The 19,460-nt window shown below is 39.4% G+C and overlaps 1 protein-coding gene across 1 annotated transcript in view; it reads left to right on the top strand.

Annotated features, from left to right (window-relative positions):
- TNFSF11 (TNF superfamily member 11) overlaps positions 1-19,460 on the top strand; it is a gene marked incomplete at both ends in the record, with an annotated part of 34,170 nt that overhangs the window by 8,816 nt on the left and 5,894 nt on the right. The window contains 2 exons of the mRNA XM_081304657.1: positions 19,090-19,135; positions 19,213-19,311. Coding sequence (XP_081160783.1) covers positions 19,090-19,135; positions 19,213-19,311 — 145 coding nt within the window. The remainder of the gene's footprint in view (positions 1-19,089; positions 19,136-19,212; positions 19,312-19,460) is intronic.

The raw sequence follows: 19,460 nt of genomic DNA, 5'->3' as shown, positions 1-19,460 counted from the left end.
GACCTCAGGGGCACTCAATCACTGAGCCACATTCTCAGCCCTATTTTGTATTATATTTAGAGACATGGTCTCACTGAGTTGCTTAGTGCCTCGCAGTTGCTGAGGCTGGCTCTGAACTAGAGATCCTCCTGTCTCAGTCTTGAGCCATTAGGATTACAGGTATGGGCCACCACGCCCAGCAGGAATAATCTTTAATTGAAAGCTGAATCCCTTATTCAAATGATTTTAGTTAGGTAAATTATTGTGTCTTAATTTTCTATTTAGATCAACCCATATTTTATCTCCTTAAAACAAAGAGATAAACTTTTAATTTTCTTGATGCTCTTGTTCCTAAAAAGAGTATCTTTTTAGTTTATTATGGAAGAAATAGTATTCAAGACCAGCCAACATAATTTTGGAAATAAATAATATTAAGAGTAGATACCATGAACATTTACTATAAGAATCCAAGAATGTATCTTAACAATAGGTCAAAGAAGAAAAACATGTGATTTCCTAGAGCCTGCGATGTGACTGAAAACATTTTGCATCTATTCCATTAGAAAATACAGTTAGATGGATTCTTGATGTTTCAGAAATATCTCAAACTGCAAGTTAGCTAAGGATGAAAATTAGGAGTATTTCTCTTAAAGCGAGGAACACAAGAAAGAGGCCCACTGTCCCCACATTATTTAACATTGTTTCTGGAGGTGCTAGGAAATGCAATTATAACAAACAGTAAAATAAGAAAATAGAAGAGAGGAGAAGGCATAATTTGCATGTGGCATGATTATGTACTTAGGAAAATTCAAATGTAACTGAAAGGCTACAGGCAAAACAAAACAAATCTGTTTATAAGAATGAATAAGTAATAATCACTAGTTGTCCCATTTTCCAACAATAATTAGAAAATATGAATTAACAATTCCATATGTAATTTGTAAAATAAATACCCTAAAATAAATGTAATAAGAAATGTACAAGGCCTATATAAATAAAACTAGAAAACTCTACAGAGACATTTAAAATAGAATTAGATAATATACAGACAGAACTATGTATAGGCATAGTAATTATTGCAGTATATCTTGGCTAAAGGATAGCAGACAAATTCATAGAAAAGAACAAACACCTTTGAGTAGATCTTATTGTGTATCTGTATATATGGGTGTTGGTGTGTGTATAATTTAGTATATAATTGTATTCCATAAGTGGACATAGTTTAGATATTAAAAAGTGGGATTGGAACAATTTGTTTACTTTAAAAAAAATTTTTAGCCTTTCATCATGTCCCAAGGGAAAGCAAATGCAGACCATCTGATGGCTCTCTAACATTCTCTGTTGTTTATGGAATTTTCTTCCACTACCTGCCCCATCAGAACTTATCAATTTCCTTCAAGATTTCTGAGTGACTGCTTAGATAGTATAAAAAGCCAACTTGTACTTAAAGGTGTTGATAAGCAAAAAATGGCAGAATTTTTACTATTTTGGGAGGCTTTTGGAGATATGTTTCAGTATTCCAAATGAGTAACATTAATTATGAGCGATTCGGTGCCCGGAAAACCAGAAGGACAAAGATTTTTGGGCAGGAAAAATTAATCAACTTCTTTTGTTATTGTTTTAATTATAGTAATAGGTTATTAAGACTAACAGGATGAGTAGAACTTTGTTTCATTTATTTCGCATTTGTTTTTGTTGTGCCATTGGATTTTAACTTTTTCACATAGATAATAATATACACAGTAATCCTTTTCAAAACTGCTATAATATACTAATGCATATTGGTGTAATGTGTAAATTATAATAAACCAATGTGTACTGGATATAAGATACCATTTCTTTTCCCTAATCCAGGGAGGAGATGAGCTATCCATATCTTATCATTAAAATCAACCAGCATCTGTTAAGTAAGTATACATGCTGCTCCAGGCACGATGCCACACCTTTTCTTATATATATCCAAGGTTTTACTTTTCTCTTATCCTAGCCAAATTAATTATATGTCAAATGAATTATCCTTTGATGAGGATTATTGGTTAATATGATATTCTGTACAACTTGCCAATATAATCAGATTTCTTATTTTTCTTGACACTGCTAAAAATAGGATGATGTATTAGGCATTTATTAGTAGTTTGTAATTTTTACTCTTAGTTCTAACCTAGATATAAAGTGAATCCATAAAGCAAAATTATATGTGTGGCTGCAATCATTATTGAGAGATCAACCAACCCATCCAGTGGTAACAAATACCAGACATAAGCACAATATCACATTATATGTGTGCAAAAAGTGGTGTTTACCCAGCCTGTCTTTGGTCAGACAAGTAATGCAGTTTTTTCCCTCTTTTTTTTGTTTGTGGCTGGGTTTTCTTGGCTTTTCCCCCCCATTTAGCACAGAGCTCTGAGAGCCTCTCAGTGATCCAATTCTACCAACCACAGTTTATAAAGTCTGTCATAACAGTCTATGACAATAAAGAAAACACTGGTATAAATAATGGTGTCTGATTTGTAAAGCGATTCTTTTTTTAAATTTTTTCTTTTTTTTCTTTTTTTCTTTTTATTTTTTTTATTGGTTGTTCACAACATTACAAAGCTCTTGACATATCATATTTCATACATTAGATTGAAGTGGGTTATGAACCCCCAATTTTACCCCAAATGCAAATTGCAGAATCACGTCGGTTACACATCCACAATTTTACATAATGCCCTATTAGTAATTGTTGTATTCTGCTACCTTTCCTATCCCCTACTATCCCCCCTCCCCTCCCCTCCCATCTTCTCTCTCTACCCCACTACTGTAATTCATTTCTCTCCTTGTTTATTTTCCCATTCCCCTCACAACCTCTTATATGTAATTTTGTATAGCAATGAGGGTCTCCCTTCATTTCCATGCAATTTCCCTTTTCTCTCCCTTTCCCTCCCATCTCATGTCTCTGTTTAATGTTAATCTTTTCTTCCTGCTCTTCCTCCCTGCTCTGTTCATAGTTGCTCTCATTATATCAAAGAAGACATTTGGTATTTGTTTTTTAGGGATTGGCTAGCTTCACTAAGCATAATCTGCTCTAGTGCCATCCATTTCCCTGCAAATTCTATGATTTTGTCATTTTTTATTGCTGCATAGTACTCCATTGTGTATAGATGCCACATTTTTTTTTTATCCATTCATCTATTGAAGGGCATCTGGATTGGTTCCACAGTCTAGCTATTGTGAATTGTGCTGCTATGAACATCAATGTGGCAGTATCCCTGTAGCATGCTCTTTTAAGGTCTTCAGGGAATAGTCCGAGAAGGGCAATAGCAGGGTCAAATGGTGGTTCCATTCCCAGCTTTCCCAGGAATCTCCAAACTGCTTTCCAAATTGGCCGCACCAATTTGCAGTCCCACCAGCAATGTACAAGTGTACCCTTTTCTCCACATCCTCGCCAGCACTTGTTGTTGTTTGACTTCATAGTGGCTGCCAATCTTACTGGAGTGAGATGGTATCTTAGGGTGGTTTTGATTTGCATTTCTCTGACTGCTAGAGATGGTGAGCATTTTTCCATGTACTTGTTGATTGATTGTATATCCTCCTCTGAGAAGTGTCTGTTCAGGTCCTTGGCCCATTTGTTGATTGGGTTATTTGTTATCAATATAATTTTTTGAGTTCTTTGTATACTCTGGATATTAGGGCTCTATCTGAAGTGTGAGGAGTAAAAATTTGTTCCCAGGATGTAGGCTCCCTATTTACCTCTCTTATTGTTTCTCTTGCTGAGAAAAAACTTTTTAGTTTAAGTAAGTCCCATTTGTTGATTCTTGTTATTAACTCTTGTGCTATGGGTGTCCTACAAAGAAACTACTAGAACTAATAAATGAATTCAGCAAAGTGGCAGGATATAAAATCAACACGCATAAGTCAAAGGCATTTCTGTATATCAGCGACAAAACTTCTGAAACGGAAATGAGGAAAAACACTCCATTCACAATATCCTCAAAAAAAATAAAATACTTGGGAATCAACCTAACAAAAGAGGTGAAAGATTTATACAATGAAAACTACAGAACCCTAAAGAGAGAAGTAGAAGAAGATCTTAGAAGACGGAAAAATATACCTTGTTCATGGATAGGCAGAACTAACATTATCAAAATGGCGATATTACCAAAAGTTCTCTATAGGTTTAATGCAATGCCAATCAAAATCCCAACGGCATTTCTTGTAGAAATAGATAAAGCAATCATGAAATTCATATGGAAAAATAAAAGACCCAGAATAGCAAAAGCAATTCTAAGCAGGAAGTGTGAATCAGGCGGTATAGCGATACCAGATTTCAAACTATATTATAGAGCAATAGTGACAAAAACAGCATGGCACTGGTACCAAAACAGGCGGGTGGACCAATGGTACAGAATAGAGGACACAGAGACTAATCCACAAAGTTACAACTATCTTATATTTGATAAAAGGGCTAAAAGCATGCAATGGAGGAAGGATAGCATCTTCAACAAATGGTGTTGGGAAAACTGGAAATCCATATGCAACAAAATGAAACTGAATCCCTTTCTCTCGCCATGCACAAAAGTTAACTCAAAATGGATCAAGGAGCTTGATATCAAATCAGAGACTCTGCGTCTGATAGAAGAAAAAGTTGGCTCCAATCTACATATTGTGGGGTCGGGCTCCAAATTCCTTAATAGGACACCCATAGCACAAGAGTTAATAACAAGAATCAACAAATGGGACTTACTTAAATGTAAAGCGATTCTTGTTTTCAGTTTTGGCAGCCTCCTTGGCCTCTGCTAGCCAACGTGGGGGTGGGGAGAGTGGTGAGCTCAGGCCTTAATGAGGACTGCCCTGCGTGGCAAGGAGGGCACTTGGCCCTCCTACCTCCTGGCCAGTCTCAGTGGAGAGCCATCTGTTTATGTGCTAACTATACATTCTGTGCCCTCCGGTGAGGCCCTGACTCTGCCTGACTTTAGTGTGCCAGGTTGTTGACTGCACATTGGCTTGTTTCTGAAAAACTCTCTGAAACTTACTTGCAAAAATATTTGAAAGAATGATGTGAAGAAGGTCAATATATAGGTGACACAAATCACTTTGCTCTCCAAAGTGAGAAGTCCAATGAATTCAAGATTATCTCCTAGGAGGTAGAGAGGAAGCATGAGCACTTATTAGTATATTTATTATTTGGTATTAGCTTTTAAAAGATGGGTGTTAGATGGTGAATATTTTGTGATGTGCATAATATCCAGGAGTGTTTTTATTTAATATTTTAAGTAAATATCTATGTATATTTGGGATCATTAAAATATTTTCCCCGGTTAGAGCTAAATCATTAGAAATGTTTGGTGACTATGGAACAAAACTTCAAGATCCATCAGGACACAGCTCTAGTCAGTTTGCACACATTTGGATACATTGTCCATAATGTATTTTCAGGAATGAACTTAAATAAGAACAGGTAAGTGATGGATGACTTATTGAACTTCAGAAAGGAATAGTTTTGAATGAATGAGGACTTCTACCAACTCATCAACTCATAAAGCCATTCAAGAATGTTATAAACCTGGTTCTTACCCAATGCTTCATCAGAGCTAAAACTGATAACTATGAATATCATAGGCCAAGGTAGTAATCTTCATACAGTCATAAAACAGGTTAATTTATGTTAGATGCTGTATCCAGCTGGACTTGTCATTTGATCCACATTCTTCTCAGGTCTGCTCACCTCTCCTTGGCCTGCTCACAATGTAGAGGCAGGCCTACAGTGGGAACTAAAAACTTGACTCTGGCTCCTTATATAAGTAGGGTTCTATCAAGCTTTGTAACTGCACTCCAGAATATGAAAAGCCAATGATGATAATGACTACCAATCAGTCATTGCTTAGGCGTTTCGCAGATTGTAGGTCTCTGAACCTCTAACAAATGACTTATTAGAGAATGACCAGGGAGCCATAGTTGTTGAACAAGTTATTCTTACCTCCAGTTCTTTCTTGATTCCCGGGGGGATCCTCAACTCCTTCAGGATTCCAAATGTAAATGCACAGTATCCCCTGAAGAATCCAGAGGTAAGCCACCCAGGATTAGTAGGGATGCCTCTCCATCCTCAACATGTCCCATCATTCTGTGTCCAAGTTTATATTTCCATTTGTTGTCATTTCTTCTTTTCTTTTTTAAATATTTTGATAGACACAATACCTTTGTTTTATTTATTTATTTTTATGTGGTACTGAGGATCAAACCCAGTGCCTCACACATGTGAGGCAGACACTCTACCACTGAGCCATAACCCCAGCCCCCTCTTTCTTTTTGTATAACCTGTGGTTTTAATTTTTCTTTTTGATGACATTAATATGAAATTTTTAAAAATTATTTGTTCTAATTGGTTGTACATGATAGCAGAATGCATTTCAACTCATTGTACATAAGTGGAGCACAACTTTTCATTTCTCTGGTTGCACACAATGCAGCGTGACATCGTTCGTGCAATCCTACACATACAAAGGGTAAAAATTTCTTCTCATTCTACCATCCTTCACACCCCCATACTCCCCTCCTTTTACTCATTCTCCTCTAGACAGGGAAGGGATTAAAGAAAAAGTCAGTGTGGTACCTAGGAGTTGAGACATTACTACTAATAGCATCCTATTGGCTGGAGGTTATTCTTAAGACCATACCTTGCTTCAGAGGAGGATGGACAATGTTGTCTCTAGCAGATAGCTCATTTGTCCATAAACCTTAAGGAAGCAGATTGCCTATAACTAATAGGGAAAAGGAGAGCATGGGTGTGAGGGAAGAATGAGGAGACTCTGACATTCACTAGACCCTGCATAGTTAGGAAAATGGACAAGCAAGAGTTAACTCTGAATACACAAGTCTATAAAAAGTTTCCATAGTCAACATTTTCTTTTCTTTCTCCCTCCTTCCCTCCCTCCTTTCCTTTCCTCCTTCTTTCCTTTCTTTCTTTTTTAAACAACCTTTATCTTTTGGAGGAAGTTTTATGGATGTCCATTTAAATACATTTGTGATGTTGAATAAACCTAACAATTTTTGCTAGGTTTTGTGAATTCAAGAGCATTAATTTAAAACCAAAAATTTCTTAGATGAAGTGATTGTGTTTTCACCATATATAGAGTGAATCCCTCAGAATTTCAGTCTTGATTATTGTAAGAAGCCATTCCTAATTTTAAGCTAAAGTAAATAAGAAATCAATTAAAAATTAAATAGATTGTATCTGCTTGTAAAATTGTAATGCATAGACTTGTTTTATAGCCATTATTTCTCATTTGCTTTCTGGTTAACAAAAAGAAAGACAAGGGGAAAAATTAAACCCTATTCATTGTCTCTTTGCCTTTGTATATAAGTATACAAAATTTCTTGTGCCCAAGAAATTTTCTCATAAACCCACAAGGAAACTTGAGTTTTGGGGCATCGATGTTCCCAAATCAAGATGTTAGTCATGTAGTGGTTTTCCAATAGGATTTCATCTCTGTTTGCCATACAGTTTTGGGAACTGCAATTCAACCCCAATCATATTTTGCATTTATAAAAGCTGTCTTTATGGGAAATTTGAAGTCAGACCCACAGAGTTTTCCTATAAAACCAAGGCCATCTACTGCCTTTTGCCCAACAATAGGCTTTTGGCAGTGTGTTCAATCTCAGGGGAGACCCAGGGAAGAAGGCAGGAGTTAGGAGGTTTGCAAGAGGGAAATAACTGGTGCATGACATTGTCAGAGATGGGCTTATATTTGTGCTACATATACCCCAGGGAAGAAGAAAAGGATTCCAGGTAGACATCTTTAAAGAAACATAGAACTGAAAGGATGTGCATGAAAGGGGAGCATTTGTTATGTGGCCTGAGATCTTGGGCTGCTTCTAGAAGTAAATGGGACTGAGGGTCTTTCACAGATTGGATTGTTTTGCCAGGCAGGGCTCATCCCAGGAGAGGGAAAACCTCTGCAATCAGGGAAAAAGTGGTGTCCCAGAGCAATGCTTCTCTGGCTTGCTGAATCTTAAGATTTACTAGAGGTCCATATTACTAATGATGATGATATAAAAGGGCTCCTGAATCCATCACTGGAGATTCTGTTTTGGTGTGCTGGGCGTGCTCCTGTCACTTCTTCAAAGCATCCTAAGGAGAGGCGAGAGCCACTGGACAGACAAGCCATTTGTGAATAAAGTGTCTGCCGTGAACTTGAACCGAGGCTGCGTGGTGTGGGAAAGGTGGCCCTGGGCCTTGTGGAGAGCTGTCTGTATCTGAGGTGATCAGATGAATAATGTGGCTGGAACTTTTCGAAATCTAGAGTTCCATTCTGGGAAAGTTCCCTTCTCGTGGAACATCCTGGGGTGCTACCCCAGCCTACAATCTTTGGCTTTTGAGAATGCTAGGGTTTAGGAGGTAGCAGTGACAATAGTGAAAATACTAATTATACCCTCAAAAGCTCATACTCATCAATGTTTTGGTGAATTGGAGCCCTTGTCCTCATGCCCACGATGCTGCTGCTTATCTGCTCCCCCCTTCCATGGTGAAGGACGTAAGTCAGTAATGTCATCTCCATCACTCAGACCAGGAGCCAAAAGGTGGTCTTATGCTTTTACTAGCTAACTTCCCCTTCCCCATCCTGTGAATTCTATCTCCTTACGCAGCATTCATGTTCTTCTCTCTACTCTGTTTATGTAAATATAGGCCATTATCATTTCTTGCCTAGATCATTGCAAATAACCTCTCTGTCCATGTCCTCATTGCCTTATCCACCCTCTCCAAGGCCGAGTGACTTCTAAAATGCATCTGAACATATCACTTACTTTCCTAGTTAAAATACCCTTCAGGGGATCCCTGTAGTCAGGATAAAATCTGAGCTGCTGAGCAAGCACCATGAGTCCTCTGTATTCTGAAAACCTCCATTAACCTCTGCTGCCCCAATCTCATTACCTTGATTGCTCCATCTCATCAGCCACACCTCAACTTGTACCCACTGCCCCCCCACCCCCATACTAAAGTGCTTGACCTTCCCTCACCTGGCTGCATTCTTTTACCTCTCCACAGCAAGGATAAAGAGGGTATCTGTCCCCTGACCTCAGTATTCTTATGACCTACTGGAGGCTGATCTCTTGGAGCCATCACCAAACTTTGTTGAATGGATGTATGAATGAATTAGGAGCCTGGAGCCTGATCTTTAAATTCCATTCCAGCCCTCCCACCCCCAATATTTTCTTTTCTTTCTCCTCCTCCTCCTCTTCCTCCTTCTTCTTTTTTTTGGTACCAGAGATTGAACCCAGGGCCCTTCTTGTGTGATCATCTCTCTTCCTGTCTCTCAACTTAGGCATTATGTTCCAAAGGAGGCGCCCACTGATACCTGCCCACCTGCCTGTGGTTTAGTAGCTCTTTACTAACCATGTGAGCTGGGATTGCTCTGACTCACTCAAATGTGAGCATTCCAAGGACAGGGACCATGTAATGTTTCATTTCTGTCCCCAGTGGCAGGTATAAAGTAGATGCCTAATGAAAGTTTAAAGAACAAATTTAATAAATGAATAATCTATCCCCATCCCTGCTGTAGGTATAATTGGGTATCTAATTGGTTACTGTTATCATAAGCTAGGCACATTGTAAATCATAAGATTCATGGAGGGCTGGAGGTCACTCCCAAGTACAATGTTGTCCTGCTTCTTTGAAAGGGGAGCTTCCTCCCTCCTTGTGGCTTCTACATATTAGGGACCTTGAGGCTGGGGCACTTCTTCCCTGGTGACCATGGCCTTCCCTTCCTGGCCTCATCTGTCTCTAATGGGTGGCCCAGCTTTTTTCTGCACCCCTTTGACTTTGCTTCCTAGCAGTGAGAAACACTTTTTGGGGGAAAGTGTGCTAGAATAAGCCTTTTTTTTTTTTCAAAGGAGATGAAGCTTTGCAAATGTAGAAAGCACTGCCAAGGTAAGGGCGGCATTATTATTTTTCGATTGGCAAAGGAAATCAGGGGCATGGTAAACAGCACAGTTAGCCCAAGATGCCACATTGCAGTAACTCTGCCAAACCCCTTGATTAAACTTTTTTAACAAGTAGCATGGTGTCAGACATTTTAAAATTGGGCTCTTTATGAAGACTAATATTGCTGTCATACAGCTCCTTTATGAATGCCCAAGGGGACCTTTAACTGCAGCAGAAGCTTCCTCATTTAAACCATGAAGGTTAAACAATAAAAACTAATTTTCTATTCCCAGCATACCCATCACACTGCCAGGAAAAGCATCGCTCTGCTTTATGAAAACAAGGCCACAATATTCCTCAGCCCCTCAGTGGATAGGGTTCATTAGCCATTTGTGAAGACATGTCTCTTCTACTTTTCAGACTTCTCTTGGCAGAAATGATGCCCTGGTGACTGTATTGTGCTGGGGGAGGAGCTCAGCCCATATCTTGGTCAAGTTCTTCACTGAGAATTTTCATAGACAGCTGTCAGATGGTGGTGGCTGATGAGGTAGGAGGTGGAGAGATTAAGAGCAAGGGTGTGTAGAATCTGTGTTGAGAGACTGGCATTGGGAGAATTTTTTTTTTTTATAGGCGGTAGTTTTATATTGAAAAGTAAAGATTTCTAGGGATCAATAAAAGTTAGAAATTTAGGTTGGATATGCTTTTACCTTCAGGATTAGTGGGATCTACACCCCATCTAGCTTCCCCCCTCCCCTATTCTTCCTGGGCTGTGGGAGCCCTCATCCACCTCACTCCCTGACCCTTTCCTCCATGCTCCCGGCTCCCCACTTCCAGATATCTTGTGGGCTGTGCTCTAAGGAAATGGATTAGAAGCACAGTTTGCAATCTGCTTGTATTTAGGCAGCTCACTATTCAATGGATTCTCCTCTTAAAGTTCTTTGCTTCAGGATGTTTTTGAACTGTCTCCACTGACTCTGTAAGGACCTGGGGGGTCACCTGCTCCTTCCAGGTCCTATATCATATCCTCCCTTCTCCCAGGCCCTATGGATTTTTAAAAAGGTCAGTATGAATTTTAGGGGGAGGGAGGAAAGCTGAGAGAGAGATTCCAAATCTTGTCTCTCATGTTGCTGTCCCTCACGTGGTAGCTGCTTTTTCTATGCTTTGTAAACTAAGATGGCAGCTCTGTGATTAGGGAAGAGCTGGTGATGTCAGCTGTGTGAGGTCTGCATGAGCCAGGGGTCTTGCAGTAGAGCTGTCAGTAGTTCCCAGAGGCTGGAACCCATGGAGTTCCAGAGAGCCCTTGAGGGTGGTGGTGCAGGGGAGGACTAGCAGGAGGGCCTGGAGTCTAACCAGGCTAAAGGAAAAGCTGCTGTGTTCTCTACATGCACAACACTCTTCACACTAAATGTTTGAGGTTTTTCTCACCTTAAGTGGTTTCTACTTCTCTAGACAATAACTGCTGCTCCTCCTCCTTCTTCTCCTCTTTCTTCTCGTTCTCCAACTCCTTCTCCTTTTTCTTCTTCTTTTTGGAAATGGGATTTTGAACCCAGGAGCACTTAACCAGTGAGCTATAACCCCTGCCCTTTTTATTTTGAGGCAGGGTCTCACTAAATTGCTGAGGGCCTTGCTAAGTTGCTGAGACTGACCTCAAATTTGTGATCCTCCCGCCTCAGCCTCCACAGTTGCTAGGATTACAGGCCTAGACCACCACAACTGAGACTAGCTGTTACCTGTGCTTCTGACCAACCAGTTACAAATGCATGTGTGTGAGGGGAGGGGTTTTTTCAGGTGACCCCTTTCTCAGGTGCAGTAGTTTGCTTGAACAGTTTACAGATTTCAGGGAAGCACTTTAGTTACTATTACCAATGTATTATAAAGAACACAATTCTATTACATAGTATTTTGGTGGAGGGTATGTTAGGTAGGCATGATTGATTAAATCTTTGACTATTTGTGATTGAACTCAATCTCCAGCCCCTCTCCCTCCCTGAAGGTCAGAGGGTGGAGCTAAAGCTCTAATCCTCTAGTCTTCTGTTTGGTTTCTCTAATAGTCACCTCATTAGCATAAATTCAGATCTAGTTGGAATATATCATATCCTCCCTCCTCCCAGGCCCTGGGAGGAGGGAGGATATGATATATTATAAACAACAAAAAGATGCTTTCATCATTCCTACCTGTCAGGAAATTACAATAATTTTAGGAGTTCTGTGCCAGGAACCTGAGATGAAGACCAATGATGTTATTTCTTTTTATATCACAATATCACATAGGCTCAGTCATTCAGAGCTTCATAAGCCCTAGTGAGGGATGTGGACTTATTCCTGAAGTGTGTAAGCTGTTCCTGGATGATTTTAAGAAGAGAAGGGACTTGCTTCTGCCTGTACTTTAGGATGTTCATTCTAGTAGCAATGGATCAGTCTGAGGAGGGCAGGAGACAGGGCAAAGAGGTAGGAGGCTGTTTTTATAAAATTCGAGAAGGGATGAAAGCCTGAAGCTTGAAAGCGGTGGTAGCTGGAGAGGAGGGGATGAATTGCTGAGCTACTTACCAGGTGGAAGACTGCAGGACTCCCCTGCAGGAATAGGAAACTGGCTATTCATTTTCAGAAACAACCCATGTGTGGTATTCATGTGTTAACTCACTGATGAATGCACTATTCTTGTAACTAGGTTGGAGAAGAATTACATGAAAGGTATCATTAAGATATTAAAATGAAAGCATTACATATGTTAACAAGTGTATGAACCCTGCATTATATCTGGCAAATGGGTGTTAAATCCTTGTTCAACCAGCCAGATGTCCCTGCAGCTGCTACTGGTATTGCAGAGGGAAGCAGCCACCTGAGACCCCAGCTATGGACTGGAACCAGTGGTTTCCAAAGCATCTGGCTGTACAAATTGCTTCTTCTGTGCTCTGATTGACAGGTACCACAAGGAACACAGAGTTTACATCACATTGCACAGGTGGATTTTTAGTCCAGATAAACCCAAACTCCAGTAACTTGACCTTTTCAGGGGAATCTTTGCAGCCGGGGATGTCTCCAGTTGGAACTTAAATCTGTTTATATTATTTCATAGGATGCAAAAAATGCAGTCAAACAAACTTAAGACCAATTTAATAACATTCACTCCTGGATTGAAATGTTGCCAAAGTCTTGTTTGGGGCAGTTATTCAGATGAGTTTGCAAAGCAGGCTTAGAGTTTGTTGTAAATGTTTACATTACCTGGAGCAAAATTCCCATAACTACTCCAAGGACTTGAAAGTACTCATAAGTGTTTATATTTATTCTTATAGAGTGCAGACTCCCCAAAGGGGTCTTGACTTAATCAAGATGGAGCCAGCTTCGGGATGTCTCCTTCCTCCCTGTGTTTGGCAAGAGATCCTAACAATGTATTAAAAGATGTTCAAGGTTCTGAAGAGAGCCGGGTCCTAACAGACTGGAGTAAATTTTGCTATCACACTCATGGGAATTGTGTTTCTTGGATGTTGAGTTCAAGAAGAGTTGAAGAGAGGCAGCACTAGAGACCACAGTTACACAATCACATTGATCTGTTGTGTACTTTGTTTCCTGGAGGAGAAATTGTGAAATCTCAACATTTTTTTTCTATGAGTTAAGTGAAAGTTGAGGTTTGAAAGAAAAAAAAAATATATCGGTTGTTTTCCTGTCTGTTAAAATATACTTTGACAGCAAAGATGAAAAGTTATGCAGTTTAAATAGAAAAACATCACAATGAAAAGATTTTTTTAAACATCCAGAAACTTCCTCTTTATTGTTTTAAAAACCGGTGTTGTCCCAGGCCTGTCAATTTTGGACATTGTCCACTAGGTGGCAGTGTGTCAGAGGGTTTCTTTAATCCTTGAATTGGCAGCTGATTTCTCTGGTTGCCTGCAGTAGTTGAGTTTTCATTTTTTTTTTTTTTTTTGGTCCTATTTTGAAGGGTTAAAGGAAACGATCATAAATAACTAAGCCCAAATTATGCTTATTTAATAATGAATCAATTTTCTGAAAAGGCTACTTTTTACAGTGACCACAAATAAATTCATTCATTCATGGGACTTTCTTAGTAACTTATTGTAGGTAATGATCCTAGTCATCGTGGATAGTTTATAGTAATCAAGAGCCAATTCTTTTTGCTTTTTGAAAGTAGCAGATAATAACTCTGCCGAATTCAGAGAAAGCCGATAGCTGAGCTTTGGGGAGGCGGGCGGTGCAGAACATTAAGTTCTCTTGAAGATAACTCAATAGTGGCTTGAAGCCAAAAGAAGGCTGGGAGTGCCCTTTGCCCAGCTTACTCACACTGAAAGCTGTTCCTGCAGAGCTTCTTCTCAGGCTATTTTCTGGGAGATGTGTCAAAGCCACCTGAACTTCTTTATGCAAATCTGTGGGCATTCTGTTAGTGTAGGTAATGTGATTGCATTAGATGTTTATCCAGAGATTTAACTGGTTTTATTAATTTATAGCTGGCTTAAAGTAAGATAAAATGCATATATGTTTTTTTTAAAGATCTCTTTCATCTGAATAATTTGTTCAGAAAAAAAAAAAAAAGGATTTAGGATGCTCTTTGTAGTGTTTTCCCCAAATTAGATTATTAGAACTTTGTGAATTCAAAGAAACCAGAAGCAATGTCTGAATAAGATTTAGGTAAAGAACTCTACATATTTAAAGACACTCTCATTAACTTGAGATATATAGGACTAATGAGGACGAAAATCAGTATAAATGTGAAGCTTAGAAAATAAATGAAATTATTAGTTGAGGTGAAGTTTGGGTACGTTTTATGGGAGGGTTTCTATAATATTAAAAAAACAAAAATATTGGGGGACATTTGAGAAAGATCTATGCTTGGAATACATGTAGCAAAGTATCTGATCCTTGAAGAGGTGACCAAGTAGGGTGGCTCTGTTCTGTGGAACGGACTTGACACTGTCGTGTTAGCAGATGTCCTGCCCCTTATTCATAGGGCCTGCAGGCCTTAGTTTGGGGGATTTGTCAGTTTAGCCCAGAACATATTTGACCAGTTTTGAGTCAGTTGCATTCTGAAGCCTCTTAAAAGTCTGGGATCGTGTTTCCTGAGGTTTGGGCTCCTTTTGTCGTTCTCCAGTGATAGGGAACAGATTCAAGTGGTGGGAACATAAGGTTAAGGGAATAATTCTATAATCTGGGCCCACTGTGATGACCCACACATGCTTTCTTTCTTTCTTTCTCTTTTAAAAGGCAATTTTTCTGCATTGCTGCCTGGCTTAAGTCCACAGGACATATTACATTTCTCTGTGATCGACCTGTTATCTGCAATGTTGCAAAGGCCTGAAATGTTGATAAGAAGAACACAAGTTACAGTGAAGAGGGGGACTGTTGTGACCCTTACATAGACTAGATCTCAGAACTCAGGGAGATAAGGATAATTCCCTCTAGCCACAAAATCTGTAAGAACAGGTTCCAATTAGAACTGGTTAACATAGGCCAAAGTGACCCAGAGTTGTTGTGGGCTGTAGAGACTCAGAAGTCTGATGTCATCCTTCTCCTGTTAGTCAAAAGTCAAAAAGTGAACCTGAGTGGGACTCTCTAGAAACCTCCCTGGGACCCCCAATAAAACTGGAGGGCAGGAGGGTCATGTCATCCTTTTCTCCAAGAGGACCCACTCTCTCCTTAGAGAGTGCCCACTTTCCCCTTTCTTATCCCTTCTAATAAACTCATGCCCGTTACTCTGAGCAACTTGTCTGAAATCTTCCTGGCATGATTGCAAGAATCAGCGTTTGAAGAAGGGGCCTCTGAGGCTGCCTCAGTTTTGTGGCAGGCCTCTGCCCTGTAACACCCGGGAACCCAGAAGCCAGATGCCCAGTCAAGGTGTGCCTCCTCCTCAGAGTTAACTACTGCAGAGAAACAACCATGCTCTGAGGATTCTTGGGGCTCTCAAGAGCATTCGTTATGATGCCTTCTAAAGGGGCATGGGTGTAGCTCTGGAAGACAGAGGTTCAAGCCCCAGTTTTATTAGATGAGACCTTACTCTCTCTCTAGCTCCATTTCTCAGTCTGAAAAATGAGGTTAATAATAGGTATCCAGGCTCTGATTCTCATAAGAGTAAAATGTGGTCCTACAAGGAAACAGTTGGTTAGCTACAAATATAAGAAGTTATTTAACTTTCAGTACATGGAATAGAAAAATAATTTGTGAGATTATAATAAACCTTTGACTAAACAGAGGTGTCACCAAACAGCTCTTCATGGGAACACTCAATTAGCAATAATGTTTCCTAACACCTGCTGCATACTAGAATCACCTGGGAGCATTTTTTAAAAAAGTATCAAGTAGACTGGCTGTGGATGGGGCCAAGGCAACCCAAAAGCTTCCCTTAAAGTGCAACCAGGTTCCTCACTGGAATTCCCATGTTAACTTTATTTTATTTTATTTTTGTTACAGTGCTCAACCACCAAACACCCTAAAAGTGTTCTCTTAGAGGATGCTATATCATGCTTGTACATAAATAACAATGATTTTAGAACTAAAAAATGTGAGGTGGTGATACACATATTGGGGCTACAATTTTTGTAACTCAAAGTTGTAGAAATATTACAAGCCCCCTCCTTTCTTTTTTTCTTTTTAATTGATCATTTCCTTTAGAATTTCTAAGAGAAAATGCAGTTCTCAGATTCCTGAGAGATATAACATAAGAGCAGCATTACCTTTTGAGTCTCTAGAGATTTCATTCATCCTGGGGCATGAAGCTTTTTTTTTTTCCTTTACAAGCAGTCATTGAAAGTGCTTCTGAGAGGTGCTATTTATTGAATTTTCTTGTAACTAAATGGGTCTGTGGCAGCTCTGACCTAGAAGTCACTGATTACATGGGCAAGAAGTGTTTGTTCCGAGGTGAGAATGAACAAACTAATTCCTGCCTGTTTAATCAGTGGCTTGAATCTTCTGCTGCTTCTGCCCAAGTCTCAAGCTTCATGATAACCTCCCCATTTGCCCATCTGTGAATGTTTGGGAATGTGAAAGGGGTTGTCATACTCAAATGATGTCCCAGGCCAACAGCACCAGCTCACCTGTTAGAAATGCAAATTCTCAGGTCCCACCTCCCATCTGGATCAGAAACTCTGGGCTGGCCCTGCAATCTGTCTTCCATCATCCTCCCTGAGGTGGTCATTCACACTCAAGTTTGAAAACCACTGAGCAGGGACAAAGGATCTTTCCTTGTTTGTCTAGATAATAAGGGTGTTTGCAGAGAAAAATCACGAAACTGGCATTTGCAGGCATATGCATACTTAGCTCTGCTTCCTTCGGCACTCCTTCCTTTCTCCTCTGATGGTGAGGCAGATCAGTGCTAGAGGGAAAATGAGAGGGTAGCTTTAAGTCTCCAAGGTTCCTATTCCAATCTTTTAAGAGCTAGTAATCAGGTAAAAAGAAGCTTTATGTATTTATGAATGTGTAACGATATACACAATGGATAAGGATACAATCCTGTATATATAAATGTATAGTGTGATACAATGTATACATATGAGAGAACACATAAAGGTACATTTATATAAGTTGCATAAATTCATACAGAATGAAGATACACTATATCTATGTAAATGTATAAAAATATATACAATGTATAAATATACACGGTGTTCACGGTATATTTAAATGTGTGAAAATATTCAGAGTGTGTGTGTGTTTAAAATCATGATCTCCATTGTGAATGCTGAGGAGCTCAAACCAGGAAATTCCAAACACTGGGGGACTATGGGGAATCCAAAGATCTTGAGAAGGGACTTGGGAGGCTGGAGGTGAACAGCAGAAAGAAACCAATTGTATTGTTCAATTCAAAAGGATTGGCCTATAGAATGCCCGCAAATGGCTTCTCCAGGGCTGTGCAGTGTCCTGAGTCTAGGGCAGGGCAGAAGATGACTTTAGATAAACCCTAGGATTCCTTTCACAAAGTTACCACACAGTGATTTTAGGACTTTCAAGTAGGTAAGCAAAGACAGCTGAGTTGTGTCCTCCAGTGGTCATTAAAAACAGAATAGGTTTCTCCTGTCTCTGGGAGGGGAAGGTCCTGAAGGTACAGAAAAGAATAAATATTATCTCCATTACACTTCCAGCTTATAACAATGGAAGCTGTATTATTGTATCTATTTGAATCCATCTGTCTACATTTATCTGTTTGCCTATCTGTCTAATCTATTCGAAGCCCTCCTACCCAGACACTCAAAAAACTGAAGCTCTATATGGTCTGTCCTTTAAACATCATGGCTGGGGCTAGCATGAATGGTTATCCTTAGTAACAGAAGTTAGGAATCTCTCTAGCATTTCTAGTATCTGTATATCTGAATTTACTGGGCACTCAGCTAAGTGCCTACCTGCATTATCTCATTTAATCTTCTTAACCACATGATGATAGAAGGGCTGTTAATATCCTAGTTTATGAAGGATTTGAACCGTGTGAAAGCCTGGGCTCTCATCCACTCCACCTTATTAGGTCCCATGATGGCACATTTAATGCTAGCTAATGTCTGGCTTCAGGTGGGCATGTGTTACCTATTGGTGCCTTCATTCTGAGGGCTCAAATTGAGATGTGCAATTACCTAAACTCTTTATGCACTGGTGTTCGTTCGTTTTCTGGCTTATGCGTCTAGACCTCTATTTAGAGCAATATTTAGAGTTAATTATTGGTACTCTAAAAGCTCTTAGACTTCCATATAGTACTTTAAATACGCTGTGACTTTAAAATAAAAAAATTAACCACTGGGAGCCAGGCATCATTCTCTTTCCTGTGGGCTGAGCTTCAGCATTGTAACAGGAATTCACTAATGAAACAGATATAAATAGAGCCTCCCTGAGGATTTAAGAGGGTCATATATTCCCTGTAATTGTGACGTTCCTAGTTAACTTCATCTCCATTTGTGTACCTGCTACAAGTTTTTAATTATGCTCAATTATTTTGTGTTTTATAATTTACATTGTCTTCTATTTCCTCCTATTGTCCAAAGGGTTTTGTTGGATGGTGAGCATGGTTGACTTTTTAAGCACAATAACATCCAATTCTTTAGGGGTGAACCTCCTTTGATAGCTAATGAGATAATCCAGAAATTTCACTGTCTCTGCACTTCTGGCATCTTTTGAAGGAAAAGAGGGTTCATTGATTACATGTCTAACACTTGAATTGTCCTACTGCTTTACAGAAAGAATAAGCTTATAAATGAAACTCTTTTTCCTTTTTCTTTCAGGAGTTACAACATATTGTTGGGTCACAGCACATCCGAGCAGAGAAAGGTAATCATGAATCTGTGATTATTTGAGATCCCATAGGGTCACTAGCCTTGGGTTAATGTGCTTTCTCTCATCTCCAGCTATGATGGAAGGTTCCTGGTTTGATCTGGCCAAGAGGGGCAAGCCTGAAACTCAACCTTTTGCTCATCTCACTATTAATGCCACCAACATCCCATCAGGTAAGTTTTAATTATATCTATTTTAATTATAAAACTATCTCGAGAATCACTTACCATTCCATTCACATAATCAAAAATATTATTAGCATGTTACTGAAATTTTCAAGAGTGAAAAAAAAATCATTAGTCTTCAGTTGATCCATGTCTTG

The sequence above is a fragment of the Spermophilus citellus genome (assembly GCF_964194105.1).
Source record: "Spermophilus citellus genome assembly, chromosome: 1".
In the NCBI taxonomy this organism is placed as follows: domain Eukaryota; kingdom Metazoa; phylum Chordata; class Mammalia; order Rodentia; family Sciuridae; genus Spermophilus; species Spermophilus citellus.
This window is presented reverse-complemented; position numbering and strand designations above follow the sequence as displayed.